Consider the following 20,647-nt stretch of genomic DNA (forward strand, 5'->3'; position numbering starts at 1 on the left):
TCCCTCGGGAAGAAGTAGGGCGAGGTTGGGCGTCCCACAGACCTCGGGAGATAATCAATACCTGCCAGCAGGTATAGATGATTGGAGCTCAAATGGGGTGGGCCACTAAACCCTCTTTATACCCCTTGGGTCATGTAGGCTTCTTCCTGGTCTCAAGTGGCCAATTAGGAAAAATGGCTTTGAACACCAAGTTTCCCACAAAGGGTGCAAAGCATAATTCACACCTGGGAAAATGAAGACAATGGGCACCTCTGGTATATGATGGGCGAAGATTCCTCTTCTGGGACAGTGCAGGTGTGTCAATTACTGGTACTAGCCATCAGGGCGACGGGAGGCCCCGGGTCGTCAGCTAGCCCATTTACTGTCTGGTTTCTGTTTATGGTAGAGTCAGGGACAGGCAGCACACCTGCGTTCCCAGGGCATCAAAGGCTGACTGCCTTTCTCTTGCTCTCTGGCGGGGGGGGGGGGGGGGAACAAGATGGGGTTTGTGTCTGGCTACAGCGGGGCGGGAGGGGAGGGAGAAGAATCACTAACTTGTAATAAGACTCAAGATTAACCCAGCCGCCCAAACCAGGAGGGTGAATGCCATCTAATAGGTATTATCTTATATGCAAAAGGTTCCTGTTGCCAAATCGTTCCTTAGAAGTACCACTTGTTACCTGGAAAAATATTAAAAGCCTGTTAATCAAAGCTTTCTGTGCATCATTTAGATATTGAATGTTATCACAAGAAGAATTTACTCAAAGCTATTGCATCTAAGAACTAGCTTGGTCATTTACAGACCACAAAGAGGACTGCCTAAAATGGTGGTGAGGTTATTCTCACCACTGGTATATTCAATAAACCCATATCAATATGAAAAGAATTTTACAGACAAGCTTGGTAGGGGCATGTTACAAGCAACGATGCCATAGGCAGTGATCTAGAAGAAATGTAAAGTGTTTACTAGACTTCCAACTTGGTTATCTCTTGTTTTTATATGGGTACAGGGGGTGAGAACAAGCAAAGAGGTAGAGAGAGAGATGTACGTACATACTTTACATTACGTACGTACATGTAGTTACATTAAAAACTGTGAGGTGCTGGGAATTTAGGGGCCGGGAGTGATGGTGGCTTACAATATGACTGATTGAAGGGAAAGCACAAGGACCCATATAATAGGTGGGAGGGAAGAGGTATTCCTGAATTTGGGAAAACTTATCTGTACAAGGTAGTTTTGTTGTTTTTTTTTTTTAAAATATGGTAGCTATTTGTACTCCCAGCTAGACCAGTTGACAGAAAGCTGGAGAAGCTTCCAAATCTTTTTGTTTACAATATGCAATGTAGTTATAGCTATGTGGAGCCCAGGCAAAGAGAGACAAATTGGGTCATGAATTTCTTTTTATTGGACCAATTTCTATTGGTGAGCAAGACAGGCTTTCGAGCCACAGTTGGCCCAGGACACACCTACTCAAAGTAGTGCCAGATTCTGCCAGAATAACAGATGCAAAAGCTGCTGTCACATCTTCACTCCTACAATTCACCATGTTTCCCTCCTCCTGTCTCCCCGCCACAACTTGCGTTTCAAGATTCATAGGTCCTACACATTTCTGTCACAACATGTGGTGTACTCATCCGGCACACTAAATATCCCAATAACAGCTGTGTGAGTGAAATCAGACAATCACTGTGGTCTTGAATGAACTCTCACAGGAAAATGATAAAAGACAAAAGCAGCTTATCACTTGTGAGTGAACACTTTTCACAAAGCAGCCATTCTGTATCTCACCTCCCAGTCCTCTTATTCAAAGGAAACCTGCTCAACAGGTTAGGACTTCAAATTTGTTACTCTGCTAGTTACTAAAAATTATGGGTTGAACAGAGACCATGGATTTATGGTTTATTACAACAATCTGTAACCTACTAATTCCTTTTTATCCTATGACTGCAGAGATGCTAACCAGCCACTCTACCTTGAATGTTCGCTTACAATAAGTGCTTACTACTTATGGTAAGCAATCTTTTCCACTTTGCATTTTTCTGTGATGCTAGGAGTAACTTTTCCAGACCTGAAGAGCTCTGCATGGCTCAAAAGTTTGTCTTTCTCACCAACAGAAATTGGTCCAATAGCAGATATTATCTCACCTACTTTGACTCTATGTATACAATATTCCATAGACAATTCTGTAGATCGGTTTTTGTGTATGTTTGTTCTGCAAACTTTATTTAAGTGTTAAACTGATTGAAATGTCACAAGATTAACATTATTGCTTAAAGTGCTTCGATCAATTAAAAATCAAAGTACATAATTAAAACATAAGGCTAAGCAATATTAGATACACAATTAAATAATTATACAAATACAGTAAATAGTACAGTTATTGTGAGAGAAGACAAATTAAAACATAACACTGATAAAAGGTACTAGAGTAAAATAGGTATAAAGAAAGAATCTCCTAAAATTCTAATATACATTAAATTGTAAAAGATAGTGCTCAAACTCCTTGGCCACGAAACAGAAAATAAGAGACAGAATGATAATGACCTGTTGTGGAATGGTGCTGAGTCACTGGAAGTTGCAAGTGGTCAGCGCCACTCAGAATCAGGCTCCAAGTGCACAATATTGTAACACATATGGGTGCAAATTTGTATGGAAGGTACTGTGTGAAGAAAAAAGCCATGTGTAATAAAATGCCCAAATCCTTTATAATGTTGGGTAAATGCCAATTCCATCTTAGTTCATAATTATAATTGAATTGAATTGTAATAGCGCAGCATTGTAATGCAATCAGATTGTATGGCACAAATTAAAAGGTAGCTAGTTTGCATAAATGTAGTGTTCTTTTGAACAGGTCTACATTAATGCAAACAATATACCTTTTAGTTTGTGCCAAGAACACAGGGCAGTTTGACTAACATTTTCGTGCACTCTGCAATTCACACCATCGTAGGTTGCACTGCAGCATAGACAAGCCCTCAATGTCTTTGCTAAATTCAATGCATAAGAGACATCTGCTGCTTTTTAATTTTAACTGTTAAGGGAGTCCAATTTTAAAATGTTAGTTTATAGAACCACATCTGTAACCCACTGAAACACAGTACATATTGGGATGGTTATATTTTATTTTCAACTAGATATTCTGCTTTCATTGATATTCCTTTCTCACCAATCCCTTCTTTTGTCCCCATCTACTATGTTAAAAAACCAGAAAATATATAATATGCTAACAGCTTGTTGGATATGAGCTTATCAGTGCCTGATAACACTTCCTTGAGTTTAGTGGAATACCAACAAGTAAAAAATGGTCTTTTCTATAAATAAGAACATTGTAATGAAATATGGAGATGAACAAGTAACAATGTTACATAGAAAATACATCTCATGCAATGACACAAAAGACCTAATGAATTTAACTCATACTTGGACCTATCCCAGTTGAAACTCAGTAAACTAAAAAAACTAATTTTAGAGGAGCACAGAATATTGTTAAATATCTGCTACTTTCATTTCTAAAATTGCTGGCTAAAAAAGTCTTGATTGTCCTAGCCTGAACTGATGATGATGACTGCATCATCACGGCAAATTTTTTTGATTGACTAAAATAAAGGTCATAGTGACATTATGTTCTTTATAATCTTACCATGATTTCTCTAAAATTGAAATCCAACAATTTATTTTCTACTCATGTTACATTATTATAGTAACTCTTTTTTTGAGCTAGCACATCCCTCTATTTAACAACCCTGCATCATTTTCATGTAACTCCTTTGGATCTCCCTAATGTATCACAGAAATGTTGTTGGACTCTTCTCCCCCTCCATAAAGTATAAAAAAGCTTGCCATAACAATTTTATTGACAAACAACAAACTTTAATTCTCTGTATTTATTATCCAACCTAAAGTCTTGTTTTGCAGCCTGGGGAAAAACAAAAATTAACATATATTGAATCTTAGATAGTGTTATTTAACTATTGCTGCAATACTCAGACCTTATTACCACACAAACCATTTTCTAGAATCTGACTCTTTTTAAGATAATTTCTTTATGTACAATTGTTCTTTATACAAACAGCAGTCCCAAACACTCAAGTTATATATTAATGATATTTTCTTTTGTTTTGTTGTAAAAGTTTAACACGCGTCCTAAAACTAGATGGCAGCAATTTGCAAAATACATAAAATTTGTCCAACCTTGGTTAAAATTTATCTTAAAAAGTGCATTTATTCACAAATCACAACCAGAATACAGTCTCGCTAGCCAGACAAAAGACAGCCACATTAGTAAATGGAAAGATGTGAATGTTCTTAAATATTCCATTAATGAAGCCAAGTCATTTTATGCACTTTAGGGCCTGATCTAGCTCCATTAAAGTCAAGGGAAAGACTGTCATTGGACTTCAGAGATTGCTGAAGCCTCAGAAGCACAGAACACTAGAACTGGAAGGGATCTTGAGAGATCGAGTCCAGTCCCCTGCCCTCACAGCAGGACCCAGTACCATCTAGATCAATGGTCACCAACCAGTAGATCTTATGAGGCCAATCTAAAATTAAGAAATATTATCATCCTGCATGGTAAAACTTGCATCCCACTGTGAGTAAAAGAGGGGAAAAAAGGTTTTGCAATTGTATGGACTCAGTCCTCCAACCTTTACTCATGTGAATGGTCACATTAGAGCACTTGAGGCTGGGGAGGTTACAACATGAGGGGAGGTTGCTCTAAGTTCTACAACTTCAGCTACATGAATGAGGTAGCTGAAGGTGATGTACTAAGGTCACCTGCAGTGTCTTCACTGTGGTGTCGATGGAAGATGCCCTCCTGTCAATTCCCCTTTGCACTTCTCATTCTGGTAGGGGACCAGAATCGACACAAGCAATTGGTGGTCAACTTATCAAATCTATACTGGACTCAATAAATTAGCCCCCACTGAATCAATCACAGTCTGTGAATCCAGCCAGTAGTGTAGACATACCCTTGAACTACTTGCATAATAAAAGCTGTAGGTTTAGATCCTGTGTCTGAACTGTTGGATCAATATAATAGCATGATAAATAATTCACAAATCCTTGAAGATGACAAAGCTGGCTTTGTTTTTCTTCCAAGGTAAAGTGCTATACTCCTTAGGTTTCCAAATGGCCACTGTTAATTCCAAATAAACTTCAAACCATGTTATAAAAAAGGCTAACATTGCATGCTCACTATCCTGTAACAAAAACAGTTTCACTTTCACTGTAGATTGCAACACACATTTTTTTTCACTCTCCCAAGAGAAACTGAGCTATCAGTCAACATTGTTTTAAACAATATTTGTTGAAATATAAAACTCAGCAACAAAATTACAGTTGGACTTCTAAAAGAGTACTGAAAGTGACACCTTCTAATAAATACACAAAGTTAAAATATGTAATAGTAAATACTGTGAGATGATGATGTTTCTTTCTAGACTTCCTCTCCCTTCTCCTTTTCTTCCTAATAGGACCAAATTCTGGTTCTGTTAAAGACAATGGTAGTTTTACTATTGTCTCCATTGAGCTCAGGATTTGAGCCTTAAAATCCATCCACTATATGGTGAAGTATAATTGTCAAATCCACCAAGTCAGCTGTCAGAAAATTATTCTCAACATGCTATCAATCCCTTCTCATGCCCTATTGATACTTCCTTTGACTCTCCTTTGCCAAATATTTCCAGTATTAATGGCATAGCAACTTATTAGTAGAACATGACCAGTGCCGACCAGGTCTGAAAAGAAAAACATTAATGATCACATTATGCCTTTTGATGACTCTAGAACCATGTACTCTTGAACTTTTCTGATACCACAGCAATTGAGATATTGACAAGCATGACTCCATCTCATCTGATGAAGTGTGTTTATCCATGAAAGCTCATGATCCTATACCTTTGTTAGTCTTTAAAGTGTCACAGGACTACTTGTTGTTTAAGTTACAGACTAACACAACTACCCTCTAAGACTTCTTATTATGACTACAGATGCTGCAAGTTGTTACTACATTACTGCAGGTATAAACTCCAGATTATCACATAACAGATGTTCTACATTAATAAACAGTGGACCTTGTCCTAGGTACCAAGTAACTGCAGTTACCACTGATGGCATTTGGAGCTGTGGGTACTTGAGCCCAATGATGGATGTTGTACCAATAATATTTACTTAACTAGCCTGTGTAATGCTGGCTCTGTTGAAGGAAATGTTTTGTGTCCACAATATTGGAATATTTGCAGTTTCAATAATCATACACATTCCGTTGTTCCTTTTGGCTGAAACATAAGATCACACCTTAAAAAAGTACCTCATATGAGAAACCTCTCCCTCTACTCTTCCCCACAAAACCCTCAGTGCCACTTAGAATCAAAATGACTAGATCAGTTTACCTGTGCGCGCTCATCAGGATAAACAGGAAGACTGTATCATTTTGCTTCAGTGTGATTTAACTCCCTTTATGTGAACTGTGGACTTGAAGTTACCCACTGAAAGTTTTTAATAACCCAAACCTTAAAGAATTTGGGAAGAAAATCTTTTTAGCTGTGGAGAATAACATGGGACAAAATCCCCTATGCAACCACCATGCCAACAGTTATGAACTAGATTTTTTTTCCTATACTTAAAATGGATAACAGTACATTTCAGTGTGTATTTAAAGGAATGCTTCTTAAAGTGATATTCCAAAGCTATGTAGAAAGTTTAAACAATTTGCCCTAAATGCAATGCATACGTCAATAGAAAATACTATTCTAGCTCAGTTGGATTTAAAAGATGACCCCAAATCCTGTAATCTGTAAATGTTAGTCCATATAAATTTTACTAAGATTTTACTACAATTCATTCTGAGTCATACTAAAAAAAACTGCTGCATGTCAGAAATGAAGGGTTATAGTCAAGAACACATAAGCCATTTAGTAGAAGATAAGATATATCATTGTTTGACCATTCAGGATGTGCTCTGACAGTTGACAGTTGTGATCAGTTTTCTCCATTTGCAGCATTTCAGAGTTCTCCAAAGTCATTCTCTTGATTGATAGAATAAAATATAACCAGATTCTGAATTTTTTGATATATCAGAGGTCAGTCCATAGAATTCTTCAATAGCTTGAGCATCTATTTTCTGCAAAAATAAACAGTTCAACATTTTTTCATCATCAAACATTTTAAGATTGGATTAAATGAATATAAAATGGCTAAAACAAGTATGTAGTTGTTTGCCTCAGGGTAATGATTAACACGTTTTGTTAGTGATTTTAAAAATGAGTTGGCAATTTAATATCTTAGGAGCCAAATCCCGCTTGCTTTACTCCCCAATGGCAATGGGAGTAATCCCTCCAAGTAATCCACACAGGATTTGCCATAATAGAGAGAATCTTGTTTCTGTTACATAATAGCAAACATGAGTAAATGGGATTTACATTTTCTAGTAACAGTAGACTGGTGCTAAAATTGCAATGCTGATTTAACTTTTGCCTTCCCCCAAGGGTTCTCTAATTACCTCCTTTTATTTTCATTTTCCTTATCACTGCCTCTTTTTGGGACAGATTTTGCTACCCTTATATTCAAATATCAGAAATAAGTCCATTGTTTACTTTCTCACCAGTTTTACTTTGCTGTGATGACAATTAATGTATTTCTAATTTACACTGGTGTGGGAATCAGAATCAACCCCTACTCTTGGCAACAATCTGCAGTGATTTCTAGTGTCATGGGAAATGATTAGAGGTTGAACTCTGCACTCCATAAACAGAGCAAAATTGTCATAGATGTTAACTGCAGTTTTGTACAATTAAGGGCTGCACAATGAGGCCCTAGACCTTGTAGGTTTCTGTGTATTTTGAATTGACTTTATTAGATTTTGGAGAAAAAAATCAAAATAACTTAAAACCCAGATTCTTAAGGAAAAAACAGAGTATGTCTGTCTGAAAGAAAACAAACTACACGGATGTAAATGGGAGTTTCTTTGAATTAGGTGTGAAGGCTCTATTATAAATCTTATATTTTAATGGAGATAGGCCTGCACCAGAACTCTCAAAACACCTCAGACTTTACAGGGTGGCAATTAGTACAAGAATTATAAGGTATATAAACTAGCTAAAGGGAGCTCAAAAGGTGAAATATCAGAATAGAGGGAAGTTACTAATGGACTTCCTCAAGGATCTATTTAGGAACCAATCTTATTCAATATTTTTATTAATGACCTCCACTTAGGAAGGAACAATCAGTTTCACACATACAGAATGGAAAGTGACACACACAGAATAGGAAGGAGTACTGGAGGAAGGGATCTAGGGCTCATAGTGGACCACAAGCTAAATATGAGTCAACAGTGTGATGCTGTTGCAAAAACAGCAAACATGATTCTGGGATGCATTCAGAGGCGTGTTGTGAGCAAGACATGAGGGCTGTGTCTACACTGGCCACTTATTCCGGAAAAGCAGCCGCTTTTCCGGAATAACTTGCCAGCTGTCTACACTGGCCGCTTGCTTTTCCGGAAAAGCAATGACGATCTACTGTAAAATTGTCTGTGTTTTTCCAGAAAAACTATGCTGCTCCCGTTCGGGCAAAAGTCCTTTTCCAGAAAAACTGTTCCGGAAAAGGCCCAGTGTAGACAGCACAGTAGTCTTTTCCGCAAAAAAGCTCCGATCGTGAAAATGACGATCGGGGCTTTTTTGCGGAAAAGCGCGTCTACATGGCCACGGACGCTTTTCCGGGAAAAGTGCTTTTCCGGAAAAGCATCCTGCCAATGTAGACATGCTTTTTCCGGAAATACTTATAACGGAAAACTGTTCTGTTTTAAGCATTTCTGGAAAAGGGTGCCAGTGTAGATGTAGCCGAGAAGTCATTCTTCCACTCTACTCTGCACTGATTAGGCCTTACTGGAGTATTGTGTCCAGTTCTGGGGCCCACATTTCAAGAAAGATGTGGAAAAATTGGAGAAGGTCCAGAAAAGAGCAGCAAAAATGATAGAAGGCCTAGAAAACTTGAGCTATAAGGGAAGAATGGAAGAATTGGGGTTGTTCAGTTTAGAAAAGAGAAGGCAGAGAAAGGACATGATAGCAATTTTCAAATATCTAAAAGGTTGTTAGAAGGAGGAGGGAGAAAAATTGTTCTCCTTGGCCTCTGAGGATAGGACAAGAAGCAATGGGCTTAAATTGCAACAAGGGAGGTTTAGGCTGGACATTAGGAAAAGCTTCCTGACGTTCAGGGTGGTTAAACACTGAAATAAATTGCCTAGGGAGGGTTCGGAATACTAGAGTTAGTTAGATGTCTGTCCAACCTGCTCTTATCAGGAATGATCTAGACAGTGCTTGGTCCTGCTGTGAGGGCAGGGGACTGGGCTTGATGACCTCTCGAGGTCCCTTCCAGTTCTAATATTCTATGTCTATGACCTTGGCAGAAAAAGTAGAAGTATACTACTGACATTTGCTGATGATACAAAGTTATGAGGCACCGTCAATACAGAGGAGGATGAAAATATTGTAAAGGAAGATCTGGATGATTTTGAAGATTGGACTAACGAATGGGGTAAAATTCAGTAGTAAAAAAGTGCAAAGTCACATAATGAGAGTTTAATAATAAGAATTTGTGCTACAAGCTAGGGGTTTATCCAGTGGTCCCCAACATGGTGCCCGCCGGGGCATTTATGTGCACCCACTGAGTGACCAGAGCCAGCCCACGCCATTCTTGTGCCCCGGGCTCACGGCACATGCGTGGACCCGCCCCGGGGCGCGCAGCAGCCCAAAAAGGTTGGGGACCACTGGGTTTATCAGTTGGAATTGATAGAGCACAAGAGAGAACTGGGTGTACAGGTCAATCACTGAATAACTATTAGCCACTAATGTGATGCAGCTGTGAAAAAGGCAACTGCGGTCCTACAATGTACCAGGGAAGGCATTTCCAGTGGAGATGGAGAAGTATTAATCCACTGAACAAGGCACCGGTCAGACCTCATTTGGCATACTGGGCACAATTCCAGTCAGCCGTGTTAATGAAAAATTAATTCAATCAGGTGCAGAAAAGATCTATAAGGACCTCCAGCTCCTTGCCATCCTTTCTTAGGAGAGGAAACTGGAAGAGCCTGGCTTCTAGCAAAAGCTGAGAGTGTGTATGTTTGATCTCCATAAATACCTCAAGGGAGTACATATCAGGGAGGATAAAGAGCTAAAGAACCATGCTGGCACAAAACCAAATGGATATAACTGTCCATGAACAAATTCAGTCTGGAAGTGAAAAGGAGATTCTAACCATCAGAAGAGTGAGGTTGTGGAACAGCTTCCCTGTAAGAGTTCTGGGGGAAACAACTTGGTTTTAAGGGACAACTGAACAAAATTAATCAGTGTAATTATAAGATGGGGTTGCCTGTGATGGTGGGGGGCTGGGCTCAGCAGCCCTGGGGCTCAGTTCCCATTTATGTTATGTTCCCAAAGGCTACCCCTTCTTATCCCTAGCTCTTGTAGGAGGAGGCCTATTGCTGTTTATATAACTGAAAAACTAGACTGCATTTTTGTACAGCAGGCATGTCAAACAGGCCTCTGGAGGGCTGCATGTGGCCCGATCAAAATTTTTTGTGGCCTGCCACTACGTTTTTATAAAAGAATAAAGTGAGGCCTGCTGGCCGCTCGGAGCACGTGGTGGAGTGAAGATCAGAGCCGGGTGACCAGCCGATCTGCTCATGGCCATCTGGGCACTAGATTGGGAAGGGGGAGGGGGCTGGGAGTGTCTGGCTCTGGGGGAGGAGGGAGGCATTAGGTCAGGTAGGCCTGGGGGGTACCTAGCTATGGGGGAGGGAGGAGGCATTAGGTTGGGGGGGGCCTGGCTCTGAGGGAGGAGGGAGGCATTAGGTTGGGGGGGCTGGGAGTGCCTGGCTCAGGGAGAGGGGGGAAGCACTGGGTTAGAGTGGGGAGGGGGAGGGGGCTGGGGGAGCAGCAGGGGATTGGGTTAGAACGGGGGTATGGGAATGCTTGGTTCTGGGGGAGAGGAGGAGGATATTTTGTTAACATTTTGTTATTTATTTATTCCTAAATAAAATCACATAATGTATATTAATTTTATATCGATAAATATGTAAATTTTTTGTAATTGTATGAATATTATATGTTTTTAAAAAATCTCAAACTTACAAAGTATCTGAAATTTTCACAGAAGCCTGTTCTATTTGATTAACCATGGTCTATACTTGTTTTTATTTCAACAAAACAAGTTATGTATCATATAAAAATTAAAAAGTACCTTAAATTTATATTTAAATTAAAAATTATCTTATATGAGCAAAACAATTTTACGCATCAAATTATTGTATTATATTAAAACAAAACCTGAAAAATTATATACTAAAACATAATAATAAATAATTATGACTTTCCGATAGAAGTACATTTTCTTTGGTGGCCCTGAAAGCTATCAGTTTTTGTTTGTGTGGCCCTCAGTAGACTTCGAGTTTGACATGCCCATTGCAGCATGGTTTTAATTCTTTGTCTTTCTATGATGTATTTGTTTTCATAAATTGGAGCAAAAGTGAAGGGGGAAATCAAGCCAACAAAAGCTGGTGGTCTCTGAATGGTAAGCCACACCAAATGGAAACAGGAATTTACACACCAGTAATCTGCTGCATACTGACCTCTACAATGTCATCATCAAACAAAAGCCAAAATCCATGACTTTTCACAATGGTGATATAATGCCCACGATTAGGTCCACTAGAAAAAAAAAGTATCAGAGACACAAAGGAGTTGTTTTTGAAAAGTTATATTAAATGTAAATAAAATACATTTCCACTGAAGCCTTTTGTAAGCTAGAGTTAAGTAGATGTGTGCATTCTTCTTTCTCCTTTACTGGGTTATCTAAAATGGGTTAGTCAACTGAAAATCAAATGCCCTTGCATTAACTTTAATATGGTAATTTATTAACCTAGCTAAAAAGTAATTGACAATTACTTGGTGGCAGATAAACTCTGTCAAATATTTTCAAAATTGCTCAAATAAATTTAAATAGGAAGAAAAGAGGCTGATTTTTAAAATGTAAATATAATTATATTTCTTCTTCTGGGCAGAGAGAGCAATTGTTCACATTTATTTAGAGCTCTAAGAAATCTGCTATTTTTTTCAATGCTTATAATCCCTCCCATCAGAGAACTCCTTATTATGGCTAGCATTCTTAACCAATCCTTAAAATCACCCAGCTAAAGCAATCACCATTTAGTAAAAAATATATATACAACCCCAGCCTCCTGCTGGAGTCTGAATATCCTGTCTCCAGATATTTCCAGCCCAATGGAAGAAAGACACAGCAGGCCACATTCTAATCTTTGTTACATTAGCATATAAACAAAGTAACTCAGTTTAAATCACTTGGATTTACAATAGCTTCATTTATAAAAGTCTGACTGACAGGTTTATCATATGGCAATGCACATTTTTACTGCTATGGTTGTGGGCTGTTGTTTAATTATATTTTTTTTGTCCTGAGTATTTCATAATAATCCAATTTAGGTAGCTTAAAGTTGGCACAAGGACATCCTTACTTTCTTATGCTATCCCATGGTTTTCAATGTGATTTTGAACAGTAGTAAAGGTCTGTAATCCCAAATGTGTTGCAACTCTAGGCCCCGAGTCAGTTTTCTAGAAATATGTTGTGGTGATGCACCCCCATGTTTTTATGGAAAGTTTGTAATATGAATGTGCATAACTTGAATATGCATTATACAAACTGAGCATGTGACATATCATTCAAGAGCTTGCGATCTCCTGAATGTGTATATTCTATTGGTGTGCATGTGTTATTCTTGTATATGAAGTTAGAAATATGAAGTGTACGGTCTTCTAAAGAAGGCCTTAGTGGCCATGTGATAGGGTCACTTGATTCTGGAAGTCATGCTAAACACTGTACTTTTCCACTCAAGGTGGGAAAAGTTTGAACTGAACACAAACAAGGCTTCCCACCTTGAACAAAATCTGTATAAGGGCATGAAACCAAACAATAGGGTAACCACCTAAGATAACTGCTGGAAACATCTAAGAATGAACAAGGGGAAGGATCAGGCCCAAGCTAGGAGGCTGCCTAGCTTGTGAGAAAAGGTGATTAGAACTACTGTTAGGGCAAGAAATGGCATGTAACAAGTTTCTTAGAGCATTAAGCTTATCTTGTGTATTTTGTTTCATTTATGTGAGGCTTTGGTCCCATTAGAGCTGAGCTGTACTCAGTGTCTCTGTCACTCCGCTGTGGGCTGGTGTCTCAATTCTGTGCCTTGCTGGTGAAGACCAGAATGTCTAGCTTAGCAAGACAAGGTGGTGCAGCTCCCCAGAGGGCAAGCAGGTGGGCTCAGTGGTATGATTAGCCCATCAGGTTACAGTCTCCTGGGGATCTCTGTGACCCACACTGTCACACAGTTATATTGGCAGATTAATCCTTTTCCAGGTCTCATTTCTCTAGTCCTATGACACTATCATCAAATAGAGCTGGGCAGGAAACAGAATTTGACATCCGTGAACCATTTGAGGTTTTCGTAAATTGTTTGGTCTTAAATTAAGGCAAAAAGCCAAAAAACATCAGGGTATTTTTTCAGAACTGAATTTTCGTCAGATCTTGTTTGAGAACTATTAAATGTTCCCAGGAACACTTTGGTGCCTCCCAAACAAGTTTTACTTCTAAGCTCCAAACAAGTTTTACTTCTAAGCTCCTGAGCCTGCCTCCACAGCAGGTTGCTGGGAATCCTCGGGAACCTCAGCTCCCAAACCCCTTATCCGGCAGACTTCTGAGGAGTCTGGAAAAAAACTATGAAGACAAAAGAACCCAAAATGCCTTTTTTAAACCAATGTCAGTATATTCTGAGGCACGACACAGGATTTTTGAATGTTCAGAATTGCCATTCTGAACACTGACCTAATAATAGCTTGGCTATACATGAATGCACTTTACCTGCCACAGTGAACAACAACAGCCACCAAGTCATACATGCGATCCAAATTGACAGCATCGCTGGATGTGTTGAAGAGACGTAGCTCCAGAGGAAAGACCACACGGTAAGAGAGTTTGGTGTACCTGTGTAACTGCTCCATGTACTTGAATCTCTTGAGATGCAATGCAAGGATCATTGGCAGCTTTTTTACTCTCATCCTGTGAAATCATTAATAATAATGATAGGCTTTAAGAAGCACTGATCAGTAGAGTGTTGTTCTTTTCTTGCAGTCCTATGCCTGCACATTATAAATGTACGTTGTAAACATGAGTATTCGATTATCAATAACTGGGGGGCCTACGATGTGTGCAGCAGCTGTGGCTCCCTCTCTTGGCTTCAAGAGAGGCTATGTGGTGTGTGCATGTGTGGGAGAGAGTTGTAGCCATCAGAGGCCAAGAAGCTACAAACAGAGCCAGGAAGAGGTTCACAGACATGAGCCAGAAAGAGGTTCACAGACATGAGCCTGGGAATGTTATACTAATCCAGAAGTTGGGGACTGGAATGTAGTTCAATGTATGAGTAAGTGAGCAAAACTATACTTCAACACTGACTTAAATAGCTACCAAGGATATATCTACACTATGATTTTAAAAAAAACTCACATCACCAAGCAGGATCTCAGAGCCCAGGCTCTAATCTTGGCTTCAAGCCTGAACATCGACTCTGTAATTTTATAGCTGCACAAGCCCAGGTCAGCTGACCTGTGGCAGCTGTGGCCATACTGTAGGTCTTATTGTGTATCCTAAGACCGAGCTCTTACCTGAACAGGGATTGAACTGCACTATTCTTTACCAACCTTTTCTGTGCCTCTTGTTTGCTGCAGCAAGTTTCACAGTAGTACTTCTGTTCACTACATAGTGTTTCTGTGTTGCTGAAGTCTCTGTAAATACATATAAATATCAGTTCTTAAAGAGTCCTGAAATTTCCTCCAATATTACACTTGGACTGATGAGTTGTGAAGCCAATAAACCAAAATGTATGAAACCCTGGCCCACTGGAATCAATAGGAGTTTCATCCAATTTCTAAAATATGCTATTTATATCATCGCTTATACTTACAAAAGCCTTGACCCAACAAAGCACTTAAACTGTACTTGAAAACATCAGTAGTCCCATTGACTTCAATGAGACTATGGTGCTTAAACCTGAGCATGTGTTAAAGTGCTTTGCTGGTGGAATATTAAAAATTACTTTTCTTTGTGAGGACTAAAAGTTTTGTGCTGCTACTTGTTTCACCTTTGCAATTACTTCAACAAATAAGACTTTTCAATATAGTCTTCTTTTTGCATGCTTTCGTGCATATAGCTCATACTGAAGTTCATGCAGACTTCTGTGTGCATGAAGTACTTCTGAGGGAATTCTGTGCCAAAAATAAAAATTCTGGACACAAATACTTTAACTTCTTCAAATTTTATTTGCAATAAATAGAAATGGAAGCTCCAGCATGCCAGTAGGGAGAACTAGGGATATTAAAATTAGATTAATCGACTAATCGAATAGTTGATGTAATTTCCACTAACTATTCAATTAGTCGATAAGGATGCTTCTGCTTTGAAATGTAGCAAGAGCCCACCCAGTTGTTGCTACATTTCAAAGGCGGAAGTGCTGCGCGGTGTTCTACCTTTGAAATGCCCCAGTAGGGGCTCTTGTGCATTTCAAAGATTGAAACTCTGCGTGGAGCCCAGTCCCAGCGAGGACTCTTGAACATTTTCAAAGACAGAACAATGCCGCTGCACCCCTGCTCCCTCCCATAGAGCTGGACCTGGGAGGAACCAGAAACAGCCCAGGGCCCTGCCAGGTGTTACCAGGTATGGGTAGGAAGACTCAGCCCAGCAGAATTCAAGTGTGGAGGGGTTTCATATGGGGGAATCCAGGTGTGGGGAGAGAGAGTTTTTTGAGGGGCCGTCTGAGTGTGGACAGCTCAGTGGGGAAGTCCAGGTGTAATCTGGATGCACAGGTGCTCATTGAGGGGTTCCAGGTACATGGGTAATAGGACTCAGTAGGGGACTGCAGGTGAACATGGCTGTAGCTCAGCATGTGGAGTCTGAGGGATGGGACTTGGGGAGGTCCATGTGCTGGGAGAATGGAGCTTAGTGGAATGGAGGTTCAAGTTTGGAGGGCTCAGTGGGAAGCGGTTTAGGAACAGAGTGGGGTCATATGCAGCAGGGAGGTCTGGGGGCACAGAGGTTCCAGTTGGGGGTCAATGTGGGAGTTCTGGATGCAGGGGGGTTGGGCATTTGGGGAAGCTGCTCCTTGTACAATCACCTCTGTCCCTACGGAGATATGAGGACAGGAAGCAGGGATGGAATGTAGAGCTTTCCGCAGCTGGGGGAAGTTCTGGAGGTGGGTCTGACCAGGCCACACTCCTTGCAGAGGAAGTCCTGTCCACTCCTATCCCCAGGCACAGCCAGTATTAACATTTGAGCCCAGTACAGTCCCTGGCCATACTGTCCCCAGCCCCTTAATGATTTTTTTCTCTCTCTGCTGGCTTCTTCTGGTGCTCAAAACAGTAAACCCATTCTGTCAGAGAGTAATTTTTCTTCAGGGAAGCAAAGAAATCTGCAGGGGACATGAATTCTGCATGCACACAGTGGTACACAATTCCCTCAAGTGTAATAAAGGCTGCAAGACTGGGTAAGATATTCCCAAGAGCTGCAGCACTCAAGACACTCCTAATTCTCCATGTCATTGACTTTCCTCCAAAAAAATAGACTTTGAATTCTATTTGTGTGGTTTTAATAGGGAACAGGGGAATTTTTTTTAGCTGCCTACACACTTGCACACACACTGACCCACTCCCAAACTATTTATGGATTAGCCCTCTCTGGATTATTTCTTTTTAAGTTTCTTTAGTTCTCTCTGCAAGATCTATTTAACAGTCAGAAATGTGCCTTCTAAAATAGAAAATGTGTTATTTTGTTATGCAGCCAATATAAATAATATTTTAATGGGATAAAATAAATATAACAAAAAGAATGGAGTTGAAAGTTGGGATCAAATAGACTGAGTCAACTGGCCTTTACAACTCTGAATGGAAATAAAAATAATTGATACATAATTAATTTTGTTGTTAGATGAATTCCTTTTCTATTCATTGCTAGACTTTGTACTCAAGAGAGAAGGTTTATGCTGGAAGCATGTATTCTTTGGAGCACTTAAAAACCTTTTCATCTGACCAAAGACAGAAATAACTAGAAAAAGTTTCATCTGTAGTGGTGAAGACATATTTTTTACTGAAATATTGAACAATTTCTATTTACTTGTTCTTCTTTTTAGCACAGTAGTAGTCACCTGTTTGCAAAAGTAGTTATTGTCATATAAAGCAGGCAGTGAAATTTAGTATCATAATTTGATGGTCCCTGCTGAAAAAGCCTGCAGAGGTATTTGTCCATTTTATCAGGAATGAGACAGTTATGCAGCTAGGGAAGGCCCGTGTTTTAGCTTTACAAATGTTTAATTAAGAAGAGGCTTTTCTCTTTTTTCCAAGGAAGGGAGATGTGCTTCTTGTAAAAAAGACCGTCACAAAGAATGACAATTGGGGTTCTCTGCCTTGCTTGTTTTGTAGGTAACAATCTGTAGGCTCCTTCCCTTAAAAAATTTGGAGTATTTTGTTCTTGCAATGGAAAATAGGCTACTTAAAGCATGTTGCTGGGTTTTAATTATGTCAGTACAGGTTGGACTTTCTTAATCCAGCACCCCTGGGACCTGAGAGATCCCGAACCAGGAAGTTTGCTAGACCAGGGGGGATCAGTGCTCCCTTGCTAGCTGTTGGCTCTGCTCCTGGGCTCCTCTCCAGGCTGTGGGCTTCCCACTCCGGGGCTTCCCACCTTGCCACTAGCTCTGCTGCTGCTGGCCTGGATGGAGCTCCCCAGCCACTGCCAGCCCCACTGCTACTGGGGAGTCCCAGCTGGCCGGGTGCCAGAGCTTTCTGGTTAGTATTGGCACCGCTGCCGCCAAGGCTCCCCGGCTGGGGTCAGTGCTCCCCAGCCATTGCCATCCTCGGTTCCACTGCAGTTTTTCCAGCTAGGGCAGGAGCTCCTTGGGCTGGGCTGGGCTGTCCAGCTGTCACCAGGAGCTGGGATTTCTAGGGTTGCCAGATGGTTTAACCAATAATACCCAAACACCTCCCCCCCCCCCCCCAAAAAAAACACTGGGAAAAAATTCAGCTAGTGCGCCCCCATTCCCCCAGCAGACCAGGCTTTTGTTGTGGACCCTGGAGTAGAGCAGCTAGGGTGATGCCGGATTGGTCCTGCAGGGACCTACCTGGCAGCCCGGCTGTTCTGTCCCAGGCTCAAGATTCAGCCGCTGTTGAAACTGATCAGTGGCTGATTCCAGGAAGCTGGGGGCAGACCAATTCTGCCTCCAGCTTCCTGTAGTCAGCCCCTGGTCAGTTTCAGCAGCAGCGGCTGAATCTGGAGCCAGTTCCGACTTACATACAAATTCAACTTAAGAACAAACCTATAGTCCCTATCTTGTACGTAACCCAGGGACTGCCTGTATCTAGTTTCTGTTTTAGCTGAAAGACATATGACATTGGCAAAGTGTATGAGGAAAGCAATGGATTGTACAGATTCAAATTACAGTTTTAGGAAGGCTCTCAGTTCCAGACTATATCCTTTATTGGGGAACTATGTAGCCTCAAAGAACTGTGATCCATTTAAGCAATAAATTTCTTATGAGTTTAACAATCAAGAGGTCAGAAAATATTAAACTCCATTTAGAATATCTAGTAGAACTTATTCTTGCAAATTTTTTATAGATGGTTAATCACAATTCTATTTTTTGTTTAAATCAAACAGGCAAGAGTTCAGAAGTATAATTCAGGATAGTTCCACATACAGGGGATTGATAGTTTTCTTGAACAGACATTTCAAACAAGTTGATCAGACTAAGATTTATACTCTTTGTATACGCTTTAAAGTTCAGTTTGGAGAATCTTACATGCCATTGGTAGTTTGACTGCATATAGCTGAATGAGAGATGATCAATAGTGGCACATATGGCTCAAACCATAGACTACTGTCAGGAGGCTAAAGTATCAGTGACATAAGACTGAAATACCAACACCAGGGATCAAGAACATTGTTCTAAAAGAACAGAAAAAATGACATCCTGTGTTCCAAGGCAAAGTCCTTTGTAGTCCCAAACTAGCTCCATGGGTGCAGACGTACTATGCAGATGAGCATCTGTACAAAACCCTAATACACACAGACTATAAATTGAAATGGAGAATTCTCCTGACTCTAGTGTTCTGAAATGAAATGGTAGTTACTGAGCAAAGCTGTGACTATGCTGCATAAGTAACATTCTGAAATGCAATAATAATTCCCCATCTTCCGTACTCTGTGGAATGGCTCACTTGTGTCTGATTCAGGAAGCTATTGATATCTTAGCTGCTGCTCTGTGTGTTTTTAGGTGTACTATGCTATATAAGGAGGTGTCTCTAATACTCTGAAGCTTCATTTAAAATTTATTTTTAAAACATCTAAGTAACTTTGGCCCTCAAAAGATAATTTTGGTCTTCTGATATTATTTAATTAAAACAACGTATTTTAAACATAGATACCTATCTACTGTAGTCAGTGCCAGGACTTGTGATATTTCAAATCCACCCAGTGCTGTCAGTCCAGGTGAACCTGGAAATAGTTTGGGGTTTTTTTAGGTATAATGGTTGAAAAGTTGCTCATTTCTGCTGCACTGTAGCTTCAGTACACAATTGGAACTTGCAATAAAAAAGTCAAGATTCCTTTCGTTCTATAATTTTAAGATGACACAGTAGCAGATCACAACTTACAAAACAGAAAATTAGATTTTTAAAACCCTTGTTTCAAGGGTCTCTGGGCCAAATTCAGCAAAGCATAGGCTTAACTTTTAATATATGTATAAGCCCTAATCAGCAAAGCACTTGATCATGATTTTGAAGTTAAACACACACTTAAATTACACTGAAACAAACTCACATTCAGAAGCAATTGTTCAGGTGAACAGATGATCAATTTCTTTCCTCAAGAGAGAACCATACACATTTGCTCTCTGTGTCTTACACACATAAACAAAATTAATTTAAACAAAATGTCTTATTAAAGGTTCCATTGCACCATGAACATTCAATTTATTCTTTTGCTCAGCAAAAGCTCAGTTCATGTTGCACAATCTGTCTTGCATCTTATCACTCAGTTGTTCCTAAAACTTTTACTTTCAATCTTCATTGGACTGGGAGAATCCGAAAGAAAACATGATTTAGGAGATTGGGGTAGAAATGTCTCCCAAAAAGATGCATTTATGACTTCATTTTTTTTTACCTCAGACAGTGCGTAATGGATGTATTCTGTTCCACGTCAACAGAAAGGTCAAGAAAATCCTCATCTTTGCTACTAACCTGAAGCAAAAAATACATATGCAAAGATAAACACATGTCTAAATACACCTGAAACCCATACACAATGTTGGTCTTGAAACAATTACTATACGTACAAAATAAAACTAATTTTAATATTTTCTAAACTGATATCTGGCTTTGTATAAATATGTTCCCCATATCAGTCAGCAAATCCCTTAAACCACTTTTCACACCATTTCACTTCTGTTCTGGCACTTATCCCAACTCACTGACCATGACCAAGTCACAATCTTTGGTACTTAAAATAACACGGCTTTTCACCACTGTATTTTTGGAGCAGTCTAATTTTAGTTCATTTGTGGTTTCC

At 39.8% G+C, this 20,647-nt stretch overlaps 1 protein-coding gene across 2 annotated transcripts in view; it reads right to left on the minus strand.

Annotated features, from left to right (window-relative positions):
- Positions 1 to 2,170: 2,170 nt before the first annotated feature.
- Positions 2,171 to 20,647, minus strand: part of USP46 (ubiquitin specific peptidase 46) — a 41,957-nt gene continuing 23,480 nt past the window's right edge. For both annotated transcript variants that reach the window (XM_006113475.5, XM_006113476.5), the window contains 5 exons: positions 20,243 to 20,319; positions 14,737 to 14,820; positions 13,901 to 14,098; positions 11,604 to 11,682; positions 2,171 to 7,103 (listed from right to left, as the gene is read on the minus strand). In XM_006113475.5, the coding sequence (XP_006113537.1) occupies positions 7,002 to 7,103; positions 11,604 to 11,682; positions 13,901 to 14,098; positions 14,737 to 14,820; positions 20,243 to 20,319 (540 nt within the window). In that variant the 3' untranslated portion in view covers positions 2,171 to 7,001. The remainder of the gene's footprint in view (positions 7,104 to 11,603; positions 11,683 to 13,900; positions 14,099 to 14,736; positions 14,821 to 20,242; positions 20,320 to 20,647) is intronic.

Source organism: Pelodiscus sinensis, chromosome 4 (genome assembly GCF_052426305.1).
Source record: "Pelodiscus sinensis isolate ZL-2025 chromosome 4, ASM5242630v1, whole genome shotgun sequence".
NCBI classification, from domain to species: Eukaryota; Metazoa; Chordata; order Testudines; family Trionychidae; genus Pelodiscus; species Pelodiscus sinensis.